This window comes from Manis pentadactyla, chromosome 7 (genome assembly GCF_030020395.1).
Source record: "Manis pentadactyla isolate mManPen7 chromosome 7, mManPen7.hap1, whole genome shotgun sequence".
Taxonomy (NCBI): domain Eukaryota; kingdom Metazoa; phylum Chordata; class Mammalia; order Pholidota; family Manidae; genus Manis; species Manis pentadactyla.
In genome coordinates this window covers 48,160,670-48,173,242 of record NC_080025.1, presented here as the reverse complement: position 1 = coordinate 48,173,242, position 12,573 = coordinate 48,160,670, and the positions used below count along the sequence as shown (strand labels likewise).

Below are 12,573 nucleotides of genomic sequence, written 5' to 3'. Positions count from 1 at the left end.
GCAAAAGGAGGAGAAATCCCAGAGACGTGACTTGAGGCCTGGAGGGGCTGCAGTGTGACCTGGATTCTTGCCATGGAGACTATTTATAACTCTCTTGCTTATCTTAGCAAGTTCCTCATGGAACATGACACATGGTCATTTGCTTGTCTGGGACATATGTTACCATACCAGAATTCTGACTCATATTCTTGTCCGGGGCAGGGACCCTCCCTCACAGCACCCCATTCCACCCACCTAGCTGCCCCCTCTTCACACACATGGCGTCTCTCACTGTCCAGAACTGCTGGGCTCAGGGTTGGCTTCACTCCCCACCGAGACTCCCTGGGAAGCTGGAGCTCACCTTTTTCTTTTGTGTGTCCACATATATATGTTAAAGCTTGATGAATGGATGAGGGAATAAGCAAACAAATAAACATAAAGCAAAAAAAAATGGCTTTGGAAACATAAGGAGCTACAGACAGATGCTTATAGTGTGGTGGCAGCCAGACAAGGAGCCCCCGTGTTAACAGGGCACTGCAGTAACTTCATCCCTGTGCACACGTCCACTCAGCATGTGTGGATCCCGGTGCTTCACTAAACGTGTGTCATGCTGGCAAGAAAAGTGCAAGGAATCAGAGCTGCTTTGAAAAATCATTATCTGTGTTCCACGTAATGGGATATTATTCAACACTAAAAAAAATGAGCTATCAAGCTGTGCATAGACACGGCGGAACCTTAAATGCACACAGCTAAGTGAAAGAAGCCAATGTGAAAGCCTAGCTCCTGTGTAATTCCAACTCTAGGACAGTCTGGAAAAGGCAAAACTATGGAGATGGTAACGAGTGCCAGGCGCTGGGGGGTGGGATGAACAGACAGAGCACAGAGAATTTTTCAGGCAGTGGCTACATGACACAGCTGTCCAAGCCCACAGAAAGACCATCATCAAGAGTGAATGCGCCTGATGTAAACTACAGGCTATTGGGGATCAGCTCAAGGGTAATACACGTGCCTCCCTGCATGGTGGTCAGAGGGGACCCCGTGAGGGATGAGAGGGGGACCAGGAGAACTGGCTATTCTACATGCTCAATTCTTCTGCAAACTAAAACTGTCCTGAAAAAATAAAGTCTAATCATTAGTTTTTAATTCCACTGTCTGGAAGCATGCATCTGCTGAGAGAATGAAAGAAGTCCTATGCAGTATCAGAAAATGGAGATTTAAAAGCGGCAGCCACCAGCTATTGGGTCCAGAAGCAGGCACACCCTGAGGCCCCAAGTGCCCCTGCAGCCACATGGGGTGCAGTGACACCACCCACATGGCCTGGCCCCAGGGTGTCCCCCTACCCCCAGCCACTCAGCAGCTCCATCTGTGACCGACACCACCAAAGAGCTCTGCAACTGCCTTGCCTAGCTTGTCATCTGTTCAACACCCCTTCCCTGAGCGCTCCTCCTGCCACGCACTCACTGTGTTTCACGGTGACTCTCTAGGAAGCAACACAGACAAGTCCCGGGGGAGCAGACGTGTGCGAGCACAGCCCACACAGACTATAGTGCCCACTGGCAGTGCACTGGCACTGGGCGGGCAGCAGAACAAAGGACAAGCAGCACCTCTCAGCTCTTCCACACTGACATTCCTGCCAGAAAGGAGGCTGTGTCCCAGAGGATGAACAGAGCCCCTCCTGTCTGTTTCTACATGCACTGTTACAAAATGCGGTCGGCGAATGTCCAAGGGAAGACCTCAAGTTAGGATGAATTTGCCAGTAAAATTCACAGGAAGCACCAACTTGGAGACAAAGATATGTTCTGGGGGGAAAGCCACCTGTTGGTAAAGAGAGAACTAATATTCCCACCAAAAACTGCAAACACCTTATCTAGTAAAGCCCATCATCAAGTGGTCACCATGGACACATGTTCCTTTGATATGGCTCATACCAAGTCCAAGAATGGGAACTACATGAAAATAGACCAGGCTTCACGTTCATTTCCTCCCTTAGAATGAGAAAAAGGCACACCGCCAACCATAGTCAGGCAGAGCCAGGAGACAAGGGTCTAGGACACACACACATTCTTAATGAGAACATTCTGTTCAGCATTAGGGCTGTGAGCAGCTGTGCACAGCCCCTGGCTGCACGTCCTGGACATCAGCGGTCCCCTCCAGCTCCTTAGCCTGACCAGAGACTGAGTGCACAGCTTCTCTGGACATGCTGCATGCACAACTCCGGGACTCCCCAAGGACTGTGCACCTGCCCCTCTGAGCTGGGGCCCCACTCTCCTCCCCATCGGGGTGGCATCTCCTTAGGATGGAGGCACCAGGTAACCATACCTGGGGTGGCGGTCCAGAGTTCAGGCTGAATCAGTGGCGAGCTCACCTGCTTCCCCACATTTCTAGTGCCACCTCTGGACACATGCTCCCCAGTGCCACCACCCTGTGTCTTTAGCTATTTCCACCTGACAAACAAATGCCATGGTGCTGGACCCAGTCCAGTTGGCCTGGCCTTCCTTGTCATGAAGGAGCCAATGCCTCTGTAGCATCAGGTTCTGCAGGCACCAAGTTCTTGCTACAAATGCAGTGGGCAGCCACCATGCTCCCTGGATTGCTGTGGAGGATGGGGGGGTGTCACACTGCTACCTTCCCCAGAGTCACCCACAGCTGGGCACCCAAGAGTCCCTGAGTGCATGGTCAATGTGCCAGGGGGAACTGGCAGGGCCCTGAGTGAGTGCTTCCCTCACCAAGATCCCCCCTGCTATGGAGGCCTGAGCAGGCCACATGTGGAGAGGACAGGGCCACCAACTCCAGCACACCGTGCTTGTAGGCACCCATAGCGCATGCAGTGTGCTTGCTAAAACCATGGCAGGCCAAGCCTGTGGCCACAGGCCTCTCGCTGGCCCTCCTCATAACCCAGAGAGCTGTGAGTGCTGAGTCCCATTGAGGTCCAAGGAGATCCTTACAGGGAGAATAGCCCAAACTCCAACTCCTCTCCTGCTAATGAGAAGGAACCTGGGGGCAGGGTCAAGAGAGGAGACACCAGGAAGGGGACAGGGCAGGGAGGCTGGGCCACCACCCACAATAACTGAGACAGCCCCAGGCGGCCCCACAAGGCCTGCTCCAGAGCCATTTTATGGCCTTGTGGCTCAATGTAGGGCTGAATGCCGTTACCAAGGACAACCAGAAACAAGCAAGCAGTATCCAGCCACACCTCACAGCTTGGCACCTGCACCGCTGGTATTAAAGCCTGGCCCCAAGCCAGCAGGTGCACAGGTGACCAGGACAGAGGCAGGGCAGAGGGGGCCTTGCAACCAGAAGGGACTGTGGTCAGGAATGGGATGTGTGTGTGGGTGTGTGTGCGCGTGTGCACGCACTCACATAACAAAAGCCCAGCCACACAGCGTCACTTCCAAAGAACACCATGGCACTGTGGCTACTGCCCCTAGACTGAGCCTGGTTCAGCTCAGAGGCGAGGTTCATTCTCCCAGAGGAGCAAAATGGCCTCTGGAAGCCCACTGGCACTCATTTACTCCTGGAGGCTAAAGTCCTGGAGAGAAACTACAGTTCAGCTCTCCACCTGCCTCGCAGAGATTATCTCCTTTATGTCAGCATAAGACAATGAGCTCGGCTATTGTCCTTGTTGCTTATCAAATTTTACTCCGAACGGTGCCATATAAAAACATGGTGTTTTCCCACCAGTCTGTCTAAAAATGCACGTGTGACTGATGCCCTGTACGATCTGTGTGTCAGGGTAAAGGCAAAGTTGAGTTCAACATGCTCTGAGCTGTCGAGAATTCCAGCAGTGCTGGGTCACGTGCACGAGCTTCACAGAGGCCCAGGGAAACCGGGGCCCGGGAGCCCTCGGCATGTTTTCACATACTCAGCTCCGACAGTGGAGACTGGCCGCTTGGTCTCCCTCCTGCCATTGTTCCCACTTGTCCTCCAGGGAGTTCTGCCTGCAGATGAACTTCTCCCAGTCTGGCATCAATCTGGCATAAGCCGAAATTCATGCCAGGATTCTGGCAGGATGGATCAGTTCAGCAGCACCAGCCAAGTTATTAAAATGCATTAATAAATGCACACAGTAAATAATAAATCATTTTATTAATAATAATTAATAATTATTATTAAAATATTAAAATAAAAATATTAAAATAAAAATATTAAAATAAAAATATTAAAATAAAAAATTATTAATAAATAATTAATAATATTATAAAATATTAATAAAAATAAATAATTATATATTAAACTTTATATTATATAATTAAATATATATTATAAAAAATATATATCATAAAATATTAATAAAAAATAATAATAAATAATAAATTAAAATTAAATTATTAAAATAAAAAAATTAAAATAATAAAAATAATTATTAAAAATATTAATAATAATTAATAAATAATAATTAATAAATCCACAATAAATCCTAACCTCAGTGAGAGGCCACCCTCTGCCTCTCACTCCCTGAACCAGGCTCTGGAGAGACAGATACAGAGGCGACATGCCCGCTGGCCACTGGGACTTCACGGTGCAGTGGGAAGGGGGCTCCTTCATCTGTGCACGGAGCAGTGATTCTGTGGGAGGAGGGCCAGGGCCTTTCCAAAGGGGCAGAGTCTTCATGATCTTCATCTTCTATTATCTCACAGCTTTTATTTCTTGTGTTGTATGTTACAGATCAAAAAAATAGTCAGATGTTTTTATTCGCCTGCTATGTAATACTAAGAAAGGGTAAAAGTCCACTTTATTTTTATTACCACTGATGATAAACGGGAGTCGGAATCATGAGAGGAGGAAAACCCCGTCTCCCCTCATGCTGGCATTCACAATAGGAGCACCACTGCCTACATCCTTCTGTCTCAGTCGGCCAGGGTGCCTCAAACCACAGACACTGGCTCCTCCCTGTCTTGGGCCTGAACATCCGGGGTCACCATGTCACAGGGCAGGTCCCCCTGTGGCCTCTCCTGGGTGTGCAGGTATCACCTCCTCCTGTGTCAAATGGTCTTCCCTCTGTGCGTCTCGGTCCTCATCTCCTCTTCTTATAAGGACGTCACTCACACTGGATTAGGGCCACCCTATGACCTCAGCTTACCTAAATCACCCCTTCAAAGACCTCATCTCCACGTACAGTCACATCACATTCTGAGGTAGAGGGGTTTGGACTCCAGCCTCTGAACTGGGGGTGGGGGGCAACATGGATCCACAGCACCCCCATCAAAGGTTTGACAGGGCCAGTGGACAGTGAAGGTCAACACAGGAGGCTCCCAAAGGTCCCATGGGAGCAGGGCCCAGTAGGCAGTGCCCAGGAGGGCTGCCACGTGGACGGGTGACACAGGCTGGCATACAGGATTGCTGCTAAATGCTCCCCCAGGGCGGGGGCACCATAGCAAGGAGAGGACAGAGGCCAGGCACAGACTCTGAATGCAAACCTCTGAGCAAGGACAGCGTCTGTGCAAATGGACAGCTGCCCAAAACGCAGACGTTCAAGACTCTGCTTCCTTGACGAGCTGTCCTTGGCTCTTTGGTCTCTGTACCCTGTGCCAGGAGTGGCCCTGGAATTCCTAATTAGGATCACATTCCTCAGAAAACGTTCTCCCACTGAGCATGGGGCCCAACCTGGCCTGTCAAATCCCATGAAATAGCACGCCACCCTACAAACCTGATGCCTTGGCCTCTGTCCTGCCTGACCCACCAGGGGCGTGAAGAAGAAAAGGAAAATCACTGGAGTCATTTCCTTAAGTTTTTCCTTAAAAGTAACAAGCAGCTGGGGATAGTCACACCGGTGGCACAGGTGTTTTTAAAAGAAGGAAAGACAAATCCTGGTTTTCTGTTTTCAGCCTGGCTCTGTTCCCCCCGGGGGGTCAGTCCCCGACCCCACTGGGGCATGTGGCCCAGCAAGGCCAGGCCAAATGTGCCTGGGGTCGAGGCAAACACCTGTTGGCACTCACAGGGAATATGACAAGATTAAACCAACAGGCTACTGCTCCGCAGCTATCAGTTACCAATATTTATCCCAGATCAGAAATCTCATGTGTGTATTGTTGGGACAATGGCCCAGGCGTCTTTCTCAAGCTGGCAGGAAGTTCGCTCTTGGCACCACCAGGCCCGTGGTGGGGGCCTTGCAATCCTGGGCCTGAGACTGTCTCACCAGCTGACATCACACAGCTGAGGAAGCTGAGGCCCCCGGAGGTACAAGGTCCCACCCAGGATTCCGGGGAACTAAGCACGACCAGGATCGGGCCGTACAGACCCCATGGAGAAGGGACCACTTATCAGATTCCTGCATCTTATCTTTTTGAAAAGAGAAAAGAAGACAGCATCCAAAGATTGGTAAGATGCCAGTGCCTTGCTAAAGAACCAGAAGAGAGTCTCATAAATCCAGTTCAATTGCACTGAGACTTAAAAATACATATTGACTTTAAGAAGTCTTTTAAAATCATGTTTACTTTTCTGATCATTTTAAACACCAAGCACCAAGATATCAACTACACTCAATTCCCAGATCCATTTCCACGAAACAAATCTAGGTCTCAAATTCAGTCATTCCTCACCAGCTATGTCATGATCAGCCTGGACATGGGTCACAAGTGACTGGGAATTAACAACAGGTAAAGTACTGATGTTGGAGAATAATTTGCCGTTTCTTTAATTAGAAGGGGTGGATGGTTGCCGCTACAATAAGTCCCTGTGTGCTATTTCCAAAGCTCCCCTGAGGAATACAGTGTGTTGTCTTCAAAGGGGTGCATCCCACGACTCTTTAGAGGAGGGCTTTGCAGCACCCCCAACAAGAGGGAAGAGAAAAGAGGGCAGGGAGGTGACCAAGAACTGCTGCAGAACCGGCATACCCAGAGCACCTTCCTTCCTGGGTCCTGGCACATGGCATGAATTGAAGGATCGTGAACTCATGGAGAGGCAGGCTCAGATGCCAGGCGGCCATGCAAGCACGTGTGTGCTCTTGTCTCCCCGCCTACAATGGGACCAAGAACATCTGTCCACCATCAAAACCCATCAGGCTGTACATTTACAATCTGTGACTTTTGTAAATATGTGCTTCTATTTTAAACAGCATTTTTTAAAGTGTGGTACACACATAGCTTCAAGCACCTTAGAGAGCTGGACAGAATCCAAAAACTCCAAGCTCTGCATCAGAGACATGTACTAAGTTAGAGTGGGTCCCCTGCCCTCTCCCAGCGGCCTGGTCGGCTCAGGTCCTCCCTGATCTCGTCTTCCAGGGCTGTGAATTGGGGATCATATCACCTCTCATGGTCACAGAGATAACACGAATGCCAGTTGATCAAGTGGGTGTGTGAAATGCCATCAGACTGGGGCGGGACCATGTGGCTCCTAAGACAACACAGTAATGAACCAGCACCGTCTTCTGGGGCCGTGAGGGCTCGGCCTGCTGCTCTTGGCACAGACACTGGCCTGGGAGGCACACCCTTCTAGTGGCTAGGACATGCTCACACCATGTGGTCCCAGGAAGGAAGCACCCGGAGGTGAGCCAGCAGAGCCACTTAGTGCAGAAAGCAGCTCAGCCGGCAGTGGTAAGCAAGGTAAGGAAGCGCTGTGCTTCGGTTTGTTTCTGTTCAAGTGCAAGTCAGAATCCTGGACTGACAAGAATGCAGGATGCTGGGGGAGCAAAAAGAAGGGTGGCCAGCCAAGGGGAGGCCACAGAACAGACCAGGTGGGGACCACAGAGCCAGCCAGATGGGGGTCACAGAACCAGCCAGGTGGGGGCCACAGGCCACACTGGAGGCAACCTTGACGAGGAGGAACTCGTGATTTTGGTCTCAGGAAATAAGGAGCCTGTTCCCCTGCTGTGTGCCATACAGGAACCAGGCTCAGGCCAGGCCCAGGCAAGTGAGAGACACAAATAAGCCAACTAAATGAGATTTGTTTGCTTGAAAGGGAAGGTCTCATTGCCGGGAAGGCAACTTAGGAAATACGCCGACATTCATGTCACTTAAACAGTTGAGAAATAAAATGCATATTGATTTATGCTGTTAATGGGTCAACATTTCATGAAATAGCTTAACTGTTGCAATCATTACCTCAACTGCAAAAAGAATGGCTCCTAACAACTGGAAATACCTAAACGGATTCTTAAGATAAATGATGCCAATTTTTCAAATATGCGAATGGAGGGACACTCTCCAGAAGCCATCAGGCCGGTACTCACACAAGCTGATTTCTCAGTTCTTAGCCCTCCTGGGAGGTGTCCTTATTCCCATTTTATAGAGAAACAACCCAAGGCCTAAAATTGTGGGGCAATTGCAATCAGTTGAGTCAGAATTCAGAGCCACATCTACCTGTTCTCTTTGTGTGGGCTGCAAAGTTTGAGGGCTGCTTCTCATGGCCACACATGGAAATGCCATTTTCCACTTGTTTTCCCACAGAGCAAGCACGCATGAGAAATCACCTATTAAGAGTCTTGGGAACTGATGAATCTGGTCACTAACCCCCAGAGAGAAAGGATACATTCACAAAGTGCTTTTCATTTCTGTTCACATTTTGAGCAACCTGTGCCCACAAGCATGAGCCCAGGGCAACCCACCCATCCCTGAGCTGCACAGGGTGCCCTCCATGCCCAGACAAGTGCTCACCTATCTGCAACCCTTGTCACTGGGGTAAGTGATGCCTGTTTGAACCCAGGGGCCTCCCATCCCCAAGCACCATCACCTACCCCTCCCAGCCTCAGTGAGCAGCCAGCTCGGGTGCTGCAGGTTGGTGGAAGACCCCTCACTGAGCTGCACCTGGTCGTCTTGCAGATGGCTAGTTCCCTATGCATAAGTGGGTCCAGTGATAAACTGGAATTAATTTGCTAAAAACCATCACTGCTATCACTCCTCCCATCCCGCACGTTCACGATGCAGGGGACACCAAGCATCAGCTAATCTGTCATGTAGGCCCCATTGAAGCATCTGTGAAGGAACATCAGATGCAGTGGCCGAGTGGGACACTGTAGGACTGGCTGTTCTTACAGAACCTTCCAGCATAGACATGTGACTGCAGCTCTTCAGAAGTCACCTGGTGACATGATGCACTCTGTCATTAATTAAAACAAAACCAGTAAAACTAAACCTTCCTTGCAACTGACTTCAGATCTGAGAAAAGCCTTGAGAGAAAAATCCCTGCCTGAAGGAGGGGGCACCCAGGGCCCATGGTCACAGGACTTATCAAAAATCAGGCCTCTGCCAACACAAATCCCCCCCACACTGATGGAGCCACAGAAACACGTGCCCACGGCTCTGACGGCATTACCAAAATGCTAAGTACCTTGAGAAAGGCCCAGGCTCAGGCCCCCTCCCCTCATAGGATGATACCAGCAGCCAAGGATCTGTGACTGCCCTAACCACAAAGGGCCCACGTATCAGCTGCAGCAAAGTCCCTTCCTGGGGTCAGAGCCCAGCTGGCCTGAGAAGGACCCAGCTCAGAAGCAGGTTCCTGGGCACCTCCAAAGTCCCCGGCTAAATCCAACGCACGGCCAGACAAGTAGCAGGCCCCCAGCTTCCTGACCAGGACGATGGCTGCCACTCCTCCAGGAACCGCCCCTGGGTGGCGTGGGGAAGCAGATGGGCACCGGCGCACATGAGCTGTGTGGACGCTGCTCTATCAACCCCACACAATGTGGATGACAAGTGACGATTTAGAGAAAACAGTTCGGAGTTCCAAATCATATGATTTATTTAAGACAAATGTGTTATTTCAAAGACTAACATTCCATTCTGAACTGTTTTTGGGCCAGGCTAATAAATCCTACATAAGTCCATCTTAGACTTGGGCCACGCCAAGGAACAAGTCAGTCACGAAGGAGTGACAGTGACACTCAACTGCACCACCACGTGGTCCTGTCGCCCAGCCATGTGTCACCACCAGCTTCAAAAGCCTGTTTCCTCCTGCGTGAGTCAGTGAACACCATGGCAGAGGCCATCCAGTGCCCACCGGGTCCCCATAAGGACCCAGGGGGACAGTGCCCAGAACAGTGCCGCATGGAGAGGCCAGAACCACTGGCAGCAGGGCAACTAAACTGACATGCTTGTCATTAAAGGCTCCGTCCTGCTGGCCAGCCAGCCCTCAGGTCCCAGGAAGCTCCATGACTCCACAGTTGATGCTCCTGTTCAGGGCCCAGATTACTTTGGGTTTAAAAACATTAATTTCCATGCAAAGGAGGTTGCTGGGGCTCAAGTGGCACAGTGCACCTTTCCTGGCACAGCCTCACCAGACTTCCGCTGTGGGGATGCACATGTGGGCTGTCCGCATGCCCAGGGAACAGCACCACAGCCATGAATGTATCTTGACAAGGTTTAACCATGTGACTTTTTTTCTCACTGGAATGAGTCAAAAAAAAGACTGCTGAGGACAGACTACCAGGAAAGGATCTTACGGAAAAAGGCACAGAAGTGCCCAGAGAAGAGCAGATTAAAAGTGTGTAATGGCTCTTCTGGCTGCAGCAGCAACTCGCAAAGACAAACACACAGAAGCAACCCTGAGATGCCCTCTGTGGGTGAGGGATGGTAAACTGAGGCCCATCTGGACAATGGGATGGTATTCAGCACTAAAAACAGATGAGCTCTCAGGCCATGAAAAGATACAGAGGAACCCTCATGCACATAACTACATGAAGGAAGCCCATGGGAAACGGAAACTGTATGATTCCTACTCTATGACAGTCTGGAAAAGGCGACACCGTGGAGACAATAAAAAGACCAGAGGTCACCAAGGATTTGGGGGAAAAAGGGATGACTAGGCAAAGCACAGGATTTTTAGCACAACAAAAATACTCTGTTTGATGCAACAGTGGTGGCCCATGTCATTAAACACTTGTCCCGCCCACAGAATGCACAGCACCAAGAGTGACCCCTAAGACGGCCATGGCTTTGGTTAACAAAAGTCCATCAAAACCAGTTCCTCCACAGTGACGCATGCACCACACTTAGGCGGGATCTGTGTGTGTGGGAATTCTCCATACTTTCCCTCTGTTTTGCACTGAACGTAAAACTGATCTGAAACAATGACGCCTGTTAATTTAAAAAACAGCAAACAAAAATTAGTTGTCAGGCATTAAAATGCATGCACACCTCTAACATAGGTGGACAAATGGAATCCTCCAGCCAAAATGGACCTGAGGCCAGGAAGCTGCAGCTGGGCACCCAGCTCAGGGCTGGCCTAGAGCGAACTCAGGAAAGCTTTGTTGAATAAGCCAGTTGGCCTCCCCTCAGCACAGGGAGCAGCTAGGAAGCAGAGGGCAGTGGGGTGCAAACATCTGCTGAGACGGGTGAGAAACCAGTGCCAGTGTTGGTTCCATGGGCTGGGGTCCAGGCCCCGTCCCCTGGACAGGCGGTGGCCCCCTCCAGTCGCAGCCATCACCTAAGACTGGGACAAGAACAGCACCACCTCTGAGGGAAGCTGTGACTATCAAGTGACAGAATACAAAACACTCAGCAGGCTATTCATAATTCCTCAGCAATGTGGCCAATATGTGACCTCTGAGCACCTATTATAAGCCAGCTGCTGGGCTAGGTGTTTAAATATGGATCGTATGTCACCCAAAACCACCCTGTGGGACAGTGACCACCCACGGAGTGCCAGCTAAGGTCACTGGGCCACCAAGGCCCCAGGGTGTGCAGGCAGGAGCCGGGAAGTGAGGGGTGCACAGGCCCTTGCAGGCTCTGTGCTCACACAGCCAGCAGTCTGTCTGGAAAACTTTGTGGTCCTTCCTTCCTACCCACAAATTCAGGTCATCTGTTCCCAGGAAGGATTTGGGTCCCCGTGAGTAAAGGCTACCACCAATGGCCCGTGGAGGGTACGGCAGTGCCCTGCATCTTGAACACCATGGCACTGGGGGTGTGTCCAAGTCCCTCCATCACCACATGCCCATGCGCTGCCCTGTTAAGGAAGCACTGCAGGTAGAAAAACGCAGCCCAACCATGAAAAAGAGTAGGCACTTTGCCCGGCAGATCAGGGCAAGCCGGAGGGTTTCTGGCTGTGAGGGCTTCCAGGCCTCGAGGGCTAAGGCCTGAGCAACACAGGCGACATAGGAGAAATAGCTGTTTCCCACCTCTCCCAGAGGCAAGGCCAGCGGATGTCCCCAGGCACATGCTGAACAGCAAAGGCCCAGCACGGGATGGACCCTGTCCTCCCAAGTCTCCAGGAAGAGCTGAGGTCCCAGAGAAAATGGAACCATGAGGTGGATGGACCCTCGTGGGGAAAAAGGGAACCAGCAAATCCATGGGGAGTGGGGGGCAGGGGATGGAGTCCAGGATGCTGAGGGCGCCCCTCCTGGGGAGACACGGAGCAGGACACACCCTGGCCCTGGGCACATGGGATTGGCCCCCAGACTGCTTACAGTGTTTCAGAGAAGCTGCTGCAAGCTGGAGCAGAGGGCTCATGGAGTCAGGGCAAGTGCCGAGTGCCCCGTGCTGATGTGAGCGGAGCACACAGCACCCTAGAACTCACAGACGGGAAAACCCAAGCTCTGAAGCCCACACCCCAAACACTGGGGCATGAAGGCCGCGTACGGGGTTGAGCCAACCTGCCTGCCACCCCCTTTGCTCGCCCTGCATTGGAGGGGCCGGCTGACAAGGCCTGGGACATGGCAGCACCAAA

General features: G+C 51.0%; 1 protein-coding gene across 12 annotated transcripts in view; it reads right to left on the bottom strand.

The window, feature by feature from the left end:
- The window catches only part of TNS3 (tensin 3), a 227,620-nt gene that overhangs the window by 152,847 nt on the left and 62,200 nt on the right, over positions 1-12,573 (bottom strand). For 8 of the 12 annotated variants that reach the window (XM_057505348.1, XM_057505350.1, XM_057505352.1 and 5 more), the window contains exon 4: positions 8,277-8,358. The exons of 3 other annotated variants lie outside the window; for them this stretch is intronic. In XM_057505348.1, coding sequence (XP_057361331.1) covers positions 8,277-8,331 — 55 coding nt within the window. In that variant the 5' untranslated portion in view covers positions 8,332-8,358. Of the gene's footprint in view, positions 1-234; positions 275-8,276; positions 8,359-12,573 lie in introns of those variants that run through there. One more of the 12 variants, XM_057505349.1, reaches the window with a different exon arrangement.